The sequence below is a fragment of the Bufo bufo genome, chromosome 1 (genome assembly GCF_905171765.1).
Source record: "Bufo bufo chromosome 1, aBufBuf1.1, whole genome shotgun sequence".
Taxonomy (NCBI): domain Eukaryota; kingdom Metazoa; phylum Chordata; class Amphibia; order Anura; family Bufonidae; genus Bufo; species Bufo bufo.
In genome coordinates, this window is record NC_053389.1 from 767,450,176 (window position 1) to 767,469,291 (window position 19,116).

Sequence of the window (19,116 nt, forward strand, 5' to 3'; positions counted from 1 at the left end):
GCTGACCGTACCAGGGGAGCCCTTACTAGGGACACCAGACTCCAGCAGAGCCTCCTCTGGAGTGTCTCCTACCTCCACCTTGCACAGGCGGTTTAGAGTTTTTGGGGTATCTGCTGCACACAGCTTCCTGGCATATAGCGACTGATGGTAGCCATGGTTAGTATCCATGGATCCATGGATCCTCATCCATTCAGAATGCATTGGGGCTTAATTGATCCGTTTTGGGCCGCTTGTGAGATCCCTGAAACGGATCTCACAAGCAGATCCAGAAACACCAGTGTGAAAGTAGCCATAGCTGTGGGACTCAGCACATCAGGCTGTAGCCACTTTTGCAAGAGGTGGAGTAAGTCATAATACTGGGTCCTCGCAGGCTCAGCCGGCTTAAACCCCCACTGATGTACACGCTGGGCCTGGACCAACACATTCACCCCCAGTCTTGCCGAAATCTCACCCTTTACTTTTTGGTAGTCGGCCGCTTGATCATACGGCAAGTCAAAATACACCCGCTGGGAATCGGATGCTAGGAATGGAGCGACAACCTCAGCCCACTGGTCACGGGGTAGCTTTTCCCTTATGGGCACTTTCTCGTACATCACCAGGTAGGTTTCGATGTCTTCTGCGGGGGTCAACTTAGGAATCACGGCACGGACTGCTTTCCGGGCATCGTGGACGCTCGGGGTTGCTCCTGCTGTCTGCAAAGCCATCACGTGTTGTAGCAACTGGTTAGTCTCATGCTGCTTATTAGCCTTGCGTTGTCTCTTGCTGCTGCAGATTAGCCTCCATGAGGGCCTTCACAACAGCCTCACTGCTCTTGCCCGCATCCTCCACCAATTGTGGAGTTTCGCTCTGGTAGATAGGGTAAGTGGGCGCAGTACAGAGGCAAAATACAAGTTCTTAACTCAAAACATCAGTGTTTATTTACACTTGAGGCAATTGCACAAAACAGCACGTAACTTTGCAGTCTTGGTGTTAATTCACACACAATGGAAAGTTCATATAGTCCACAGCAGGCTTTAGGGGGCCTGTTTCCCCAGCATGTGGCTCTCAGCCCTCCAGCACGGCACAAAGCCTCAGATCCCCAAAACAGAGACATCTCTGCTGAGCCCAGCTGCCTATTTAAGGACATCCATGTGCTGCCAAAACCCAGACCGGCACTTAAACTCAGGTCCGGTATTTGACCTCACTGGGCTGGAAACCAGCCCATCCGCACATGTTGGGTGGAAAATCCCTGCCTTGCCAGACACAACCCCCTCACTGTGTCACAGTGGTCACCTATGAATTTATTATATGCTTTAATCTCATATTGGAGTATTGAACATTATGGATGGCCAAGATGGTTTTCTGGTCACCTACCGAGTTTCGGGGTAGAGCTCAATACTTGTGAGCTGATCATACATTTCTTTACCAAGAGTTCACTATTTCTTGCTAGATAGTACACCCAAAAAGCAAAAGTAGACAAAATGGCTACAGGTTGAATGTCTGCATGTTAAACCATATGATCTAGACTTTGCTATCATGCACATGGGGTTAATGGCCCAGTAGTAGTTGCTTCATCATTGCCTTGATGTGTTGGATCAGGGCTTAATCATCACTGACATACTTGTCAGCTCTGTCCTTGCTCCCGCTGGCCTCCAGTAAATGATGTTGCGTCCTTATCTGTGTCATTACAGCCTTGCATCCTTCAGACAAGAGGATTTAAACAGAGTTCTGGATCCTCTCCAGCAATACATAGTAGATATACACAGAGCAAAGACATCCAGTCTACCTTCATAGCTGGCAATACAGAGGACCTTGCAACAGAAGTGGACTTTGGAAATCTTGACCACCAACTGACTATATCAAGCTTAGGAAACCTCATCTGCTACAGACTCCAGAGAAGACAGAGTAACTTCCCCTATAGAGACCGGCAACGTAATTCTGTAAGCTATGTTACCTGCCACCTTCAAACTTTGTGCTGGGATATCATACAGACATCTTCGTAACATGACAGGTGAGTTATCAAATTAATCTATGGATCAGTACTAAGAAGTCTACATCTTAGGGTGTGGTATACATCTTTAAGAGGCACATCTACTCCACCTGAAAGCTTAATGTAATATATAATATGGCCTACAAAACACATGTACGGGTGCACTTAATATAGATGTAAAAAATATATGTTTAAGTAGTTATTGTAAGAAAGTAAAAATGAAAAAAGACAAGCTCGGAAAGTTCACCTTATTGTTCTATAGCGTTGATCCAGAAGAAGGCAAAAATGTTGATAATCCCCTCATAGATGGAAAAAGTCTATGGGGGATTTGGGGATTGTGAAGGATGTGGTATTCCCTTTATATATTACAGTAGGTATGTCCTGATATAGAATGACCTCACTGTTGCATGTATCTTTACCTCTTTTTATATAGATATTGTTACCCTAAAATCAATTGCACCTCGGGAGTTGGGTGTTTTTGTTTCAAGGCATTTACAAGGCATTTTATTCAGTGATCATTTTCAGGATTTTGTCTTATAAAAGTGCTAACTGTTATTAACCACATCAAATATTGAGCCTTGTCTGTCACAGGTTGCATTTTAGAAGTATTTTTGTACCAACCATGGTGTCTTGTTTATGGTGTTATTTGTAGTTTGCACATTTTTTTAAGTAGAGGTTCCTTGGGATCAAAAATGAAATTGAGGTCATTATCCATGAGCTACAGTAGATATTGACCCCCATGTTAATAATAATATTGCAAGACCTCCTTGAGTCAGCCACCCAATGGTGGGTTATCTTCTAGATGGGTGGTCCTGTCAAAGAAGAGCCAATATACACACGATAAGAGGTCATTGAAAATTTGTCACAGAAAATCTGGTCTTCATAAATAGTAGGCCTTCTTAAAGAGGTGTTTGTTTGGAGAGATTTCACTAATCACATGGTAATGCTCATATAATATATACTGTATTACATTTCTACCAATTCATTTCGGTTATTTGCCACCTTATCTATACTGTCTTTCTAATCCAGTACCTTATTTGAAGGAAACATTTATGGCAGTCAGACTGTCTCACCAGTAAATGGATGGGTGAATGTGAAATACCCAGGTCCCCAATGCAATGTCTGTAACAGGAGCCCCACCTATCTTGCCATTTATAATACTGGTGTCTTCTTATATTGTAGAGGGGCCTATGAACCCCCTCAGGCACCAGAGCTTGCACCTGCACCCCTATACCTATATCTTTGCCCTGGTTCTTGAACATAAATGGGCCCCTAAAACAAACAGGCCCTTATAGTGAAACTATAACACTTTCGGTCCAGGTGCATAGCCCACTGCCTTCATGGAACAGTATAATATCTTCCAGATTATGGTAGATTATTGGAATAATTTAAATATCCGTCTGCTAAGTGGCAATCCCTATCTTCTTGGCAATACTCAATGAGGTTCGATGATGAGCACATAAACTGGGGTATGATGGAAGTGACATTCAGAAGAAATAATTTAGCAATACCTAAATCACATAATTTCTGAAAGTTTACTTCTCAGTTGATGTTAATATAACCTCTCACCAGCGTTGCCCTTTAAGTGTTTAGTCTGCATAGCAACTAGAATTCATAATTGAAAAGCAATGCGTCTGATTCTGCTTGTAGGAAGTATAAGATGAGCTCTCATAGACTTCTACATCCAAGCCAGATGATCTTTTATAGTGAGAGAATACTGGATTGTGGAGCTATTCTTCTCTAGTAAGGATTTGTAGGGACTCTTTGGGAAGAGGAACTAATTCTGCGTAATAGTAAGACAGTGCACCCTCAGACTAGACAGTTTTAAATTGTGCAAGACATTACAAATACACATTACAAATATAATGAACTGAAAGAAACAACACCAAAAGCATCAGTAAAAAGTACAGTGTAAGGCCTCATGCACACGACCGCTGTTCTGGTCCGCATCCGAGCTGCAGTTTTTGCGGCTCGGGTGAGGACCCATTCACTTCAATGGGGCCGCAAAATATGCAGACAGCACTCCGTGTGCTGTCCACATCCGTTGCTCTGTTATGTAGCCCCGCCAAAAAAATATAACATGTCCTATTCTTGTTCGTTTTGCGGACAAGAATAGGCATTTCTACAATGGGCCGCCTGTTCCGTTCCGCAAATTGCCGAAGGCACACGGGCGGCTTCTGTGTTTTTTGCGGATACGCAATTTTCGGACCGCAAAAAACGTAACGGTCGTGTGCATGAGGCCTAAAACATTTGTAATTCATGGCTTTGTTTTTACAAGAAAAATGCAAAATCAAGTTTGAGGGAAGAAGGAAAATGTATAATTTATCACATCAAAAATATGTTGTAAATTCTCAGAAAATTGCAGCAAAACTCGCAACCTTAAAGTGTAAATGTTATATTTCGTTTTTTGGGGGGATAATGTGTAGGGACAGGGATAGGGAACATTTTTCTAATGTACTTTATTAAGGGAAAACCTTTATTTAAAGTAGAACACTAGGGCTGAAATGTCCCTTAAGCAGCCATCTTTTTCAGAGCCTATTCTAAGGGACATCCATCTTTCTAACAGGGCAGTGCTGCACTGACTAGGAAGATGGGCTGGGAGCTGGCGGGAGCGATGCCTGTGTGAGCGGTAAGCACTCAATATTAGTAATGCAGGGAGGCAGGGGGAAGCTCCTCTACTGTATATAGAGATAGTAATATACTATAACTGTCCCTATATACAATGTAAGAGCTTCCCTCCTGCCTCCCTGCATTGCCAGTATTGAGCGCTTACCGCTCACACAGACATCGCTCCTGGCAGTTGTTTGGAGATACCTAAATTATAGGATTTTTATGTTTTGCTATGTGTTTTTTTTTTTCTTTCTTTTTCCCAAACCCAACCCCCCTCCCCCCACCCCGGCCCTGTGATGCCGGGGTCCGACACCGCCACCCCACCTTCCAGATGTTTGAAGGGGCAGCAGTGCTTGTACGAGCGCTGCTTCCACTTTTAAATTACCTGTGAATCATCTCACTTGTTGGCGTCACTGTGCGTCAAGTGCAAATGAGACAACGCACAGGTTGACAACGCACTGCTGCCCCTTCAAACATTTGATCGTAAGGGGTGTCAGGATTCAGACCCCTGACCATCTGATATTGATGACTTATCCTGAGGATAGGTCATTAATATCTTTCCACTGCACAACCCCATTAACTAACATACGCCTAGGAAGAAATGATCACCTAAAAACACGTGTAGGTATTTGATTAGCCATCGACCACAAGTATGGAGTGTCGGAGTCCATGGAGTGAATGGAGCACTGGTTACACATGTGCAATGCTGCTCTATGGGATGGCCAAAAAGGAAACGAGTACAGCACTCAGCTATTTCTGGTCAGTCTCATAGTGCTGAATGGAGCTGCAGTGTGCAGGTGTGACCAGTGCTCATTTCAGTCTGGGAACTTTCGCACCTCATTGTTGTAATTGGTGGTGGCCCCTGCGGTCTCCACTGATCAGATACGTATAACACTTTTTTGTCAGGTGAACGCATCTTTCATGCAGCCCCTAAAATCATAATTTGTGGGCAGCAGGTTGTCCTAAGTGAACAGGGATGTGCTGCCAAAAGATAATGAATCTGTATGGGGATGAATGATCACAGTAGTGATCGTTCATCCCTACACAGAGATATAGCTCTGTGAATGCAGCTCTACTGCAGATCAAGGATTGTGCAAATGGTTCATTTCCAATCAATGCCCTGCACATCAACCCATCTAGAAGGGCCTCAGACTGATCCAAACAAATTGATTAGATACATAAAAGGAAATCAGCGTTCATAGTTTCTTTACAATGTTTTTCCAGTTGTATGTACAGAAATCAAATACATTCAGTCTCCTTTTTTTATACGAAACCATGAGAAGATCCTCTGTGTAGATCTGTATAAGGATAGAGCTACAGGGAATGATACATCATAACATAACTAAAGGGGTTGTCCCACAACCAGCACCTCCATCTGAATACTTTTGTAATTGCATGTAATTAAAAATTTTGCATTGCCACTGAGTTATTCAATAAAATATATCGGTATAGCACCACCTGCATTTTTTTTCTTTTCTTATTTCTTTGACCCGCTCACTGAGAAGGCCGCACATGCTCAGTTTCATCCTTCAATTGCCTCCTGAGCTGTGATAGGGAGATCATGGACACGCCCCCTTAGCTGCAGCAGTAAAGACACTCCCCTTGAGCTTTTAGCTTGATATAAATCTAGCAGAGCAATGAATGTGGAGATCTCTGGATCCATGTGAGGTACAGGGCTGGTTCTGGCTTTGTTAGAAAGTATTGAGTATATGATGTATCATTTTCATGTTTTACATTAGTCATGGGATAACCCCTTAAAAGTAAATCTACTTGCGACGTTCAAGTCAATGTGACACATAACTTGCCTGAAATCCAGCAGGTTTGGATTTGGATTTGTGCATTCACAAGCACCAGCCTAGCACACTGGGAATATTGGGAATACCCTTTCAAGAGTGTATTCACACAGTGTGGTGATATCATGGAACCTGCAGTGTTGTCACTATTTCGTGAAAATCAATATGACAGCACAGTGTTAATGAACCCAAAACTGCAATAATCAAAATTGTCTTGAACTTAGAATTCATTAGAACAGGCATGGAGAATAATGGGTGGGAATACATGCTAAAGTAAGCATTGCATAACTTAGAGGCTTCCATTGATGGCAACCACTTGTGGAGACCTACCGATACTTCTCAGTTACCTTTTTTCAGTGATACCCTTCAAAATAATCCCACCATAGCTAATAATGACCCAGAACTGGCAATGTTAAATAATATATTATTTTTCAGGTCTCAGGAAAACGGCTGCAGTAGCTCTTTCACATGAACTGGAAAAGTTGGCTCTAGTTGGGCCAGGACCCAGTCAATGGATAAATCAAGTGAGAAGAAGAAGCTCGCTACTGAGTAAGTCACTACTATTTTGCTACCTCAAATGTCTTACCTGATCCAGTGGGAAATTCAAGAATGGTAAGCACATCATGGTTATAACTTTTTTCATTAGGTTCCAGGCTTGATGAGAAACCCTACAATGAAGTTGAGATGTCTTACCTCAAGCAGGGAGAAGAAGCCCTAAAGAAGTCAATGAACATTCTGGAAGAACAAGATGGATGGAAAGTGGAAATTGTGGCGGTACGATCTCTAAATATTCTGTAATATACAGTACCTTATATCATGTTAGACAATATAATACCTTATTAAGATAATCTTTAGAAGGCTGAAGGACTTTAGTTGATTTTAACTTGCATAGTTGTTAGCAAATATGTTTTTATCTGGTCAGTTGTTTTTATTATTTCATCTGGTCAGAACTGTATTCACAATTTAGATGCCTTGATTAAGGCACCGTTAGAGTTTTTGATCATGGACTACCTTCACAAAAAATAAGGAAAAAACGGGGGTGTCAGCCCCCGCCGATCAGTTATTGATGACCTAGCCTGACGATAGGATGTCAATATTAACCTCTGGACAACCCCTTTAAGTTAATTCTATAACTTATAATAGTATAATATTAATTTAATAATAATTTTTTTTAAACCTTGTAAAGAAAAATGGAGATAAAGTTCTCAGTAAAGTCCTCCCGGACATCGGAAAGGTCTTTAAGCTGGAAGCCGTAGTGGAGAAGCCATTGGATAGTGTCTATGGAGAACTGGTGGACAATATGGAGAATATGGGAGAATGGAATCCAAATGTGAAAGAAATTAAGGTAGGAAAATGGTTCTTAATGTGGCGAAATAACTGTGCATGTGCAGCGAGCCCCGGTGTGTCACAGTGTAATCCCTGGGGGTCGGTGCAGTGAAATAGTGGTTTAATGAATCAGGCTAGAAGTAAAAGAAAAAGTCTCTTTACTTGTAGTTGTAGTACATTCAGAAGTAGTTGTGTACAGATGATGAGGTATGTTGGCTGGAAAAGTAGTTGATAATGGCACCTCTGGTATGCTATCTTGCTGATACTTGAACTTCTGGCTAACAGCTGAAAGCTGGCACTTGTGGCTGTAGGTGTCCACTGTGCAATGCAGGCTTTTGAGTTGGTAAGGCATGGATGTAATCTAGGTGATGGGCATCTGAGCCATAGTCCTTCACCTGCAGCAGAGACTGTAAAGCTGTAGCTTCCGGTTTGCTCTGCTGACTGTAAACGCTGTTGCTTTTTAGGTACAGTCCTGATCAAAAGTTTAAGACCACTTGAAAAATGGCAAAAAATCATATTTAGCATGGCTGGATCTTAACAAGGTTCCAAGTAGAGCTTCAACATGCAACAAGAAGAAATGGGAGTGAGACAAAACATTTTTTGAGCATTCAATTTAATGAAAACAATGAATAAACTGAAACAGGCTGTTTTTCAGCTGATCAAATGTTTAGGACCACACCTCCAAAAACAAAACCCCCCCAAAACAGAAATCCAACTTCCAAACATGAACTCCGTAATGAGTAGCTCCACCGTTATTGTTTATCACTTAAAATGCTTGATGCAAGCGTTTCCATGAGGTGAGTGGGAACATTTCTCCAAGTGGTGAAGACGGCCGTACGAAGGCCATCTACTGTCTGGAACTGTTGTCCATTTTTGTAAACTTCCCTTGCCATCCATCCCCAAAGGTTCTCAATTGGATTTAGATCAGGGGAACATGCAGGATGGACCAAAAGAGTGATGTTATTCTCCTGGAAGAAGTCCCTTGTCCTGCGGGCATTGTGTACTGTAGAGTTGTCCTGTTGAAAAACCCAGTCGTTACCACACAGACGAGGGCCCTCAGTCATGAGGAATGCTCTCTGCAACATCTGGACATAGCCAGCGGCCGTTTGACGCCCCTGCACTTCCTGAAGCTCCATTGTTCCACCGAAGGAAAAAGCACCCCAGACCATTATGACGCCCCCTCCACTGTGGCGTGTAGAAAACATCTCAGGTGGGATCTGATTGTCATGCCAGTAACGTTGGAAACCATCAGGACCATCAAGGTTACATTTTTTCTCATCAGAGAATACAACTTTTTTCCACCTTTAAATGTCCCATGTTTGGTGCTCTCTTGCAAAGTCCAAACGAGCAGTTCTGTGGTGTTTTTTGTTTTTGAAGCCCTTCAGTCTCAGGTGCCGTCTGATGGCTATGGGGCTGCAGTCAGCACCAGTAAGGGCCTTAATTTGGGTCGAGGATCGTCTAGTGTCCTGACGGACAGCCAACTGGATCCTCCGGCTCAGTGCTGATGAAATTTTGCAGTCTTGCACTTTACTTTTTTGTTCCATAGCCCTCAGGATCATTTAAGAAATTCCAAATGACTGTCTTACTGCGTCCCACCTCAGCAGCGATGGCGCGCTGTGAGAGACCCTGCTTATGCAGTTGAACAACCCGACCACATTCAAAAAGGGAGAGTTTTTTTGCCTTTGCCATCACAACGTGTGACTACCTGACAGAAAATGACAATGAATCCACATCTTTGCACAGATTTGGCCTTTTAAAGGCATGTGGTCCTAAAATTTCAGTTTAATCGTTATTTTCAATTAATTGAATGCTCAAAAAATGTTTTGTCTGACTCCCATTTCTTCTTGTTGCATGTTGAAGCTCTACTTGGAACCTTGTTAAGATCCAACAATGTAAAATATGATTTTTTGCCATTTTTCAAGTGGTCTTAAACTTTTGATCAGGACTGTATCTGTATATTTGGTATTCTTGCAGGGTCTCACAGAAGAGTTCCCTAAGACCCTTGTGGTATAGAAGCTCAAGCATATAATTTCACATTCCTCACTATTCTTCAATATTATACATACTAATAATAGTACAATTATCCAATACTTTATAGTCCCCGCACACAGGCAGTTTTAATCTACATAGGGGGGGGGGGGGGGGATTTCCCCTTACACTTAATTATTTTAATAATAACAGAATAAAATGAAAGTTTTAATATAACAGCGAAATTGGGGAAATGTTTTGCTTTAGGGCTTCTCTGTTTTTCAGTAATTGAGTAAAAGTAGTATATTAACGCAGCTGCATAATGTAATGAATTTATCTGGTATAGCAACATAGCAGTATAGTACAACTAACTGGTATATTAAAACAACAGTATAATGGATTGAATTCAACTGCTAGATTAATGCAACAGTATATTGCAACTAACTGGTAAATTAACACAGCAGTATAACACATTGAATTTAACTGCTATATTAACACAGCAGTATAATGCAGTTAACTGGTATATTAACACAGCAGTATGATGTGTTGAATGTAACTGCTATATTAACCAGCAGTGCAATGCTTTGAATTGAACTGGTATATTAGGGCAGTTGTACAATGTGTTGAACTGCAAAATTGCAACTAGTTTTTAGAAAGAAAAATGCACAATTGCGCAGCGTAGCCAGCGAAATGGTTTATGGGAATTTTACCTATAAAACAATTGTAAACTGTGGAAGCTGATTGGCTCACAGGCTATGAGTCAGCCTGTTAGCCAACCAGGGCAAGTCCCCCTCCATCCCAGGATCAGGTGATCCTCTATTTTCATCCTCCCTGCCCTGATTCCCTCCACTATTCACCATAAACTGGCGGGTGCCATCCAAAACAAATCACCAAAATTTTTGATTTGTTTGGCTGCAGAATTTTTTCGAAATTTGTAAAGAATACGATTCTCATCTCTAATTCCATTTCTACCGTTTTCAGTATTGTCTTTTTTTGCCATATCATTATTCTGTATTTTTGACACTACATTATTGTATCTTTTTATGTTTTTATGTATTTGTATATGTGTTCATGTATCTCCCTTGTTTTAATATATGGCAATTATTTGACTGGTCACCCGAGTAGGTATACTGTATCTTGTAGTAATCCGGTAATTTATAGTAAATCTGTCAGGCCGCTTAAACAGCATATGCCTCAGAAACACCTCACAAGTAGGCACTGGGATGTTGCCCCATTGATTCTCACTTCAGGAAATTATTAGGGCCAGTTCACACAAGTAATTTGAAAAACACGCTTAAAAAATCAGCGTGGAATCCGCATGTTTTTTTTTTCCAGCCGTGCAGTGGGCGCCTTCCCCCAGGGCCCTTTAAGAGGAAAAAACTACTTGTTTTTGTGACACCAGTTGCAGTGAAGCAACAAGGGCACAGGGCCCCTTTAAGTGATATTGTGGATGGTACCCAGGTGTAGGAATGCCAGAGTGGTGTAGGGTGGCCTAAATGTCCCTTAATGTGGCTGCACATGTCACGGTGCTCCTACCTTGATACGCTGGACCCTAGGCGTTGGCTCCGAAGCAATGAAAAGGGGGTTTGTTGATGAAGGAGGTGGAGAAATAAATTGAGTCCAGACCTTGTGATGAAGTTGATAACAGCTTTACTTTGCATAAACGTTTCTCCAAACGATTTTCAGAGTTTGTCTTAGTGCCAGCAGGCTTTAGCATGAAACTGGCAGGCAAACTCCACTCTGCTATATCTGTCACTCTCTGGCTCTGCTGTGCTGGCAGGCTTAAATAGAATCTCTGCTTCTGCAGGATGTTGCAACTTCTCTCTTGTAGTCGGACTCTAGGATTGTCCAGGGAACTATACTTCCTGGTTTCAGAGGCTCCAAGCTGTGGCCTCCACATCCAGCAGAGCTGAAGGTGCTCTAGCTAGCCTAGACAAGTCACGTCTAGCAGAGACGTGCACCTGCTGCACACCCTTCCTTGGAAGGGGGTAAGATGAACCTTCCCCTAGCAGGGGGTAAGCTGAACTGACTCTAACTAGTCCCCTCCCCTCCTTAGAGGGAGAGTTAGAATGGAAAGAAGGGTTCCATTCTCTCTAACTGTAGCTCTGCCATGCTTTCTGCCACCTACTGGTGAACCAGGCACATCACATTTGAACATAAACAGTTGCAAAATAGGAAATGCACAGTGTTTGGACCTGAAATAAATACACATGATGACATGAGGTTAACCAGTAAAGACAGTAGTGGGGTGCAGAAGTGGTAATGCCACTCTGGGGCGTTACAAGTGCAAAAATACACTTTTTTGTGATTTTTTTTATGCCATTTCTTGACGCGTCTTTTTTTAATCAATTGGTGTTCACTTTAATACAAAGCTGAATTTACAGCTTGAGGTTTTTGATGATAGATTTGACGCAGATCTGTACCAAAAAACGCACGGAAAACGCACAAAAAAGGCAAGGACGCAAGGAGATGCAATGCTGATTCTGCCCCAAGATAGGGCATGCTGCTTCTTTTTTACATGTGCAAGTGCTGCTTACCATTGAAATGAATAGGAGGCTATTTTGAGGCGTTTTTTGAGGTAATTTTTAGGCAGAAACGCTCCAAAATCAGCGCCAAAGACAATTTGGCAGGTGGGAGTTGGGCTAGAATATTCACATATGCAGATTACACCATAATATGATGGGATTAGGTTAAAGGTTAAATTGTGTTGCAGTATTTTTTTCTTTTTAGGGGTACTATGTGGACAGATTTTTTTTCCAGAAACAGCACCATCCTTGTATGTTTACTGCATCTAGTATTGCAGTTCATCCGTATTCAAGTAAATATGTGCTATACCAGACCCAGCCCATGGACAAGAGTGGCGCTGTTTCTACAAAAAGTAGATCCTTTTTTCTAACTTCATGACACTCTCCGTTGTAGACGTAGATACCGTGTAGGTGTCTATTACAGTACGTGCTTTACAAATATACTGAGGGGGACTTACTGGACCACTACTATATTTTTTTTGTTGCAACCAGACAATGAGCTGATGGAGACTTGTCAAGACTGAAGCACCGGATAAACCACGTACCGGTCTCTTCCATAGTGCAGAGAGTGCCAGATTCATTAACATGGGTGCACGCTGTTGATTCGTATATGTCAAAAAAAATATAGGCTATATAGGCCAGAAAAGTCAGGGAACCTGTCAGCGGGAAATCCACTGATAAACCAGGCACAGTGCCTTGTAGGTATAACTCAGCTCCTTGTAGGTATAACTCAGCTGAATGTTACGATACCTGTTGCTTCATTCTAGAAATAAAGGACTTTTAATTAATATGCAAAAGAGCAGTTAAGTGCACTAAGGGCGGGCCTAAGCAACACAGTGCATCCTTGCCCCTCCTGCTTCCTCTTCCGGCCCCTCCCTCTCTTTCCTGATTGACAGAACCAGATTTCTGCACAGTCAATACCAAAGGTTCTTATATAAATACCATTCTTCAAGTGCTGCCATCTTGAGGCTAGGATGTATAGTTTCATATATAAAATTAGGCTTTTGACTTAGAATCCCAATATTTTTATTTCAGGACATTTGTTCCCCCTTTAACCGCTTCATTACCAGAGTGTTTACCCTCCTTCCTTACCAGGCCAATTTTTTTGTTTAATCTAACTGCAAATAACTAATTAATTTCTGAGTCAGTCTTCATGTATTTGGCATTATTTTTCAGGGGACATCTGAGACTTTCTTTTGTACCATTAGATGACAAATATAATATAAAAAAAAAATATTTAGGGAAACACCGTGAAAATGATGAAAAAATATGTAAATTGCTTTTTGTTACAAAAGATTTCAAGACAAAACATTTAACATTTAAGAAAGCAAAAAGGGAAAAAATGTGTGTATGTTTGTATATTTTACACACAAAGTCCGCTATACCACTGCTAAAATAAATAGTTTTTTTTATTTTTTAATGGATGAAAAGTGGGGGGCCGGGGGTGGTGGTTGGGGGAATGGGTGTGTGTGTAAATGTAGCCTGCTATAGTATTGCTAAAACTAGTTACTATAGATATAACCTTTTAATTCTTTTATTTTCTATATTTCACTTTTTATGATTTTTTTTTTATACATTTTTATTAATTACATTTTTGTTGAAAAAAGTGAATTACGGTAACCTCTTCCTGCCACAGTCAGGGCAGGAAGGGGTTAATTCACAGACTGCTGGCTCACAGTTAATTTTACAGTCAGCAAGGGGTGCTCTCACATCGAGAAGAGTGCTCCCCTCTTGGCTTTTACACTTTACATTGCGATGGATCATTGTAGCACCCTGCTACAACGATGCCATGCAAAGAGATCGCTTCTGTCTTGGGCATACTTATTGTGAACGTGTGACCGCGGAGATCTGCAGCGCCACGGGGCAGGCCTCTTTATACAGTCTTACAGCTATAGGGAAGGAGCGTTCCTAGGAACGCTGCTTCCTGATACCTGCCCTGTGTAAAGGTGCCACGATCATCCAATGTAATACCGATCACTCCTCCTCATACAGAGGAGGTGATTGCCGCATGTAAATGCAACTCTCACCTTCTCTCACGAGCAGGCAATTATCAGGAACGTACAGTTCATTCCAGATAATTGCCCATGTAAAGAGGCCTTTAATTCTTGGATATAATATGCCTTCATTAGGTGCTTATCATAATTACACTACTGCCCAACTGACTTGCGGTTTTTTGGCATGAAGAGGTCTCCTGACATGTATTAAATCTGCATTTCCTTGGTCCGTTATCACCATGTCCTTGGTGTCTGCTCTGCTGTCTGCCGTTATCTAATCTCAGTTAGTTACAGTTGTGTAGGCTGAGGGCTCACTTGATGGCGGTGGTTAAAACCACATACCTCAAGTATTCAGATCAGCTGTAGACGGTACAATTATTTTTTTTTTTTATAATATTGAACTTTTTATTTCTTCTTGATGAATTCTACCAGGTTTTCAACCTTGGTTATCCTTTTTTTTTTTTTTTTATAAAGCTGCCGATCTATAGTTCTAGTGCCTAAAAAAGCTATGGACTGCTTTGGGGCATTTTGTTTTTCTACTGAACTACATACGGTAAATGTTTGGCTGTAATAATTTTTGCTATTGGGTTTTATTAAAACTGTTGCAGTGTTTGGCTTCTGCAGTTTCTATGTATCACAGGGCATAGCAAGCTGCAGAATACTATTCACAGTCAAATCCATCAAAGAACACTCTGACAGCCCAGTCTGTAGCACCTCGTTTTGCTCCCTTGAGCGCTCATAAAGCTGACATCCCTTTTGGTTTATTTTACTTGGTTGGTTAGATGATTTGTGTTCAGTAGAGCAGACATAAGGACTAGAGACTGAGCTGTAAGAGCGCTTGTTTGCCGGATTGGACTGTGAATGGTATTCTGCAGCTTGCTGTGTACTGAGATACATATAAGCTGCAGAAGGCTTATAGAAGGCTGCATGTTGAAAACTATTACAGTAGGGCAAGCATCCTCAAACTGCGGCCCTCCAGCTGTTGTAAAACTACAACTCCCACAATGCCCTGCTGTAGGCTGATACCTGTAGGCTGTTCGGGCATGCTGGGAGTTGTAGTTTTGCGACAGCTGGAGGGCTGCAGTTTGAAAATGCCTGCAGTAGGGGGTGCTTAAACATCTGCAGTAATTTCTAATAGACAATTTTCCCATAAACTTAAAAATTATGCAGAACAATATTACGATTTTAAACATGTTTGATGATCAAGTCAAGACTGAGATGTTCAACGTTCCTCGCTATCAGTATTTTTATTTCCCAAAATGGCGCCACTCTTGTTTATTGGCTGCGTCAGGTATTACAACTCTATCAAGTGAATGGGACTGAGCTGCAATAATACACATAGCCCATGGACAATGATGGTGCTGTTTCTGGCCCCCTAATCTTTACACTCATCCATACGACCCTGCTCATTCTAGGGTGGAGTGAAAGTTGGAGGTGATTTGGTAAATACTTCACCTTTCTCTATTTCCGACAGATTCTCCAGAAGATTGGAAAGGACACAGTAATAACACATGAGAAAGCGGCAGAAACTCCTGGGAATATTATAGGACCTCGTGATTTCGTGAGTGTGAGATGCAGCAAGAGGAGAGGCTCCACCTGTATTCTTGCGGGAATGTCAACCAGATTTAGTGAAATGCCTGAACAGAAAGGATACATAAGGTATAAGATGTATAGGCCTGCAGCAACTGGCAATAGAGGAGGCAATTGCAAATTTTGCCCCTGCATCTGGGGTTGGGGCTAATCCCCAACTACCACATCATATATAACCGTGCTGTTCTCTTCTGTGACAGAGGGGTCAATGGACCGCCTCAAGCACCTGGCCACAGGATAGAATATTTCCAACATACAATGATCTTTACAGGGCCATTGTAAATTGAAACCAGACTCAACATACAATGCCTCAGACTCAGATCCAACCAGTCAACATGGCGATTTCTCTGGTCTAGTAGCTCCTCTGTAGTACTAATTGTCCTCCACTGCCCTCTGTCTGTGCCAGGATAAGCCACTCCTTTGGATACCAGTTGAGCAGCGACTCCCATTTTATTTTTGAAGTACATGTATGTACTATGCATGACCCTGAAGAAGGTCCTGTCATCACCATAGAAAATCATTTACAGCTTCCAGCATCTAGTTCTATCTGTTTTATGTAAGGTCTTGCTTTATATATCTTGGTTATCTGCTTATTTTTCTTAAAACTTTACATTTTCTTATTCTGGGATGACATTTTTGGGCTTTGGAACCAATGACTGGTTTTCCCATAGAGTCATGGACTCTCAGGTTACAATGGTTTCAACATACAATGGTCGTCCTGGAACCAAATTATATTGTAACTGGAGGGACCACTGTATATGGTAGGACACGTCATTAATGATAATTATGGTATCATTTTTACCTTTTCCTTTAATACACTAAACCCCTTTAAGAAAATCTGGATGACACAATATATCATAAATCACATAGTGTGTCCTTAAACTCTGGCATGATGACTGTAATAACAGTAAAAATAAATTATATTTATATATTCTTCCTTCCAGGGCAGAGAACGGTCCAACATGTATGGTACTTCACCCAGTACTTGAAGATCCCTCAAAAACCAAACTAACTTGGCTTCTTAGCATCGACTTAAAGGTATTTAGATATTATAAAGTGCATTTATTAGAATCACAGCCTATTCCTATTGTGGGTCTGTCATCAAGAACCTTGGCTAACACTCATTAAAGGGATTTTCTCATTTGAGGCACTGGTGGCATATTGCTGGGATATGCCACCTATGTCAGATAGGTGCAGGTCCCAGAACGGTGAGGTCCCAGTAAAGTGAGCGACAGCACACCGCGCATGCACAGCATACTCTTCATAAATTTGAAATCAATAGAGGACACACTGGACAAGCGCTGCTGCCGCTCCATTCACTTCTCGGCTATTTTCGGCAGTCCCATAGAAATGAACGGAGGGTGGCCACACATGCAGCTGCTCTCTGCTCACTTCGAGGTCCCATTCTGGAGATAGGTGTGGGTCTCAGAAGATAGATCATCAATATTAAACCACTGCACAACCCCTATAATTTATAGCGGTGCTGAGATTTCAGCTGACCCCACAAGATGGCTGAGTGAACCATTTTTTGTAGTAATAAACTTCAGTTTCACCATAGCCATCTCCAATTCCTCAGTCAACATCTCAAATTACACTCCAGTCACATCTGTGTGAAAAGAGGCATACAGTGCCTATGTAATACCTCCGTACAGCATAGGTATGAAAAGCGCAGCTCACTCCGTGTGCTAACATAACTTTTTTTTAATGTAAGTTCCATCGTAGTCATAGTTCCCTGACTTTACCTCAGAAGAACTTAGTCTCATCTATTTCTCCACTGATCTACCACATAGGCTCCACAGAATAGTGCTGGATAATACTACCATACACAACCCATAAAACAATTTGTGATGATCCAACGGGCACATGTCACTGGTGTGTAAAGGTCAGAAGTGCATATAAGAACCTCCTCTGCTCAAGCAACTTTCCCCTCACATTAGGATTATTTGTTGAGGACATTGGCCCATTCAGTTGCCGGCTCCATAGCATCTGCTACACCTACTTTCCATGACCTGCGCAGCCCCCTCTTTAGTTTTTGTCATTTTTGTATTTCTTATAATAACCCATTTTCTTCTATCTTTTGTTCAGGGCTGGCTGCCAAAGTCTATCATAAACCAAGTGTTGTCCCAGACGCAAGTGGATTTTGCTAAACATCTACGTAACAGGGTCGCCATGTCCACTGCCAGCCTGTCACTCTGCTAACCGTTCTTCCTCATCATCATCACATCCGACCTTACAAAATTATGACTAAACTATTATCAAGTTCTTGCTGTTATCTTAAATGTATGGGGTCATTTATCAAACTGGTGTAAAGTAGAACTGGTTTAGTTGCCCATAGAAACCAATCAGGTTTAACCTTTTATGTTGGACAGCTGAATGAAAGGTGGAATCTGGTTGCTATGGGCAACTAAGCCAGTTCTACTTCACACTAGTTTGATAAATGACCACCTTATTGTTTGTCCTACAGACCTTCTCTTCCACCTTATTTTCAGGGTAGTTCCACTATCTTCTAACATATTTCCCGAATAAAAGTCCTGTGCCTTTGGAAGGTCACCTGAACCTCTTTGGTGATCTGAGAGTTCCGTAATTTGTAGAATCTCGACTATTGGGATTCTTTGATGGAAACTTTTGGAAGCTATGGAACTTTCCGACCAGTCCTGAAGGGGCTGTGGTGCTTTACTGAGAGTTGTTGCCTTTACTCTGGTCTCAGATAGGTAGCCCCAACTCATGGATCCCCATCATAATGCTTTAGAACATGTCTATTTAGAATGCCTCTTTGAGGAGGTCCTGTTCCCCATTGGAGGCAGCCATTTTGTAGATTGAAATATTATGGAACCTAATATTTCATGGTAGCCAGTGAATTCTGTCAGACTTTCCCATAAAAAGGACCAGATTAGAAGCCACAAGACACCTCTAGTACCACTTATCTCCAGGGAAACTAAAGTTTAAATTCATCCCTGTTTCCTCAAGTTCCCTATACAAATTAAATGATTGGTAGATCCCGTTGAAACCATTGGGATCACCAGTAAATGTCCAATTTATAGGGTCAGATGAAGAGTTGAGGGGCTGTTCAGTATTGGAAAAACATGGTCATTTTGTTCCAGGAACAGTGCCACCCGCTTCCATCTATAGAGCTCAACTCTATTTAACGCAATACCACACACAACCTGTGGACAGGGGTGGTGCTGCTTTTGATATAAAGCCAACATGTTTTTCTTATCCTGGACAACCCCTTTAAACTGATTGAATAATTAATTCTTATAAAATACTGGGCAGGGGTGCACCTAGCCTATCTGCTGCCTGAGGCAAAAACTGAAACGGCACCCTCCCCCCAAAGCCAATTT

General features: G+C 41.8%; 1 protein-coding gene across 2 annotated transcripts; it reads left to right on the forward strand.

The window, feature by feature from the left end:
• Nucleotides 1-1,703: 1,703 nt before the first annotated feature.
• On the forward strand, nt 1,704-18,844 carry STAR (steroidogenic acute regulatory protein). 2 transcript variants are annotated; one of them, XM_040414740.1, is made up of 7 exons: nt 1,708-1,990; nt 6,808-6,921; nt 7,019-7,146; nt 7,559-7,717; nt 15,660-15,844; nt 16,720-16,813; nt 17,861-18,844. In XM_040414740.1, exons 1-7 carry the CDS (start codon nt 1,927-1,929, stop codon nt 17,972-17,974), a joined length of 858 nt encoding a protein of 285 aa, XP_040270674.1. In that variant the 5' UTR covers nt 1,708-1,926; the 3' UTR covers nt 17,975-18,844. The 2 variants fall into 2 exon arrangements, with proteins under 2 accessions (XP_040270675.1, XP_040270674.1); XM_040414741.1 differs by lacking the exon at nt 7,559-7,717 and having other exon boundaries at nt 1,704-1,990.
• The last annotated feature ends 272 nt before the right edge of the window (nt 18,845-19,116 follow it).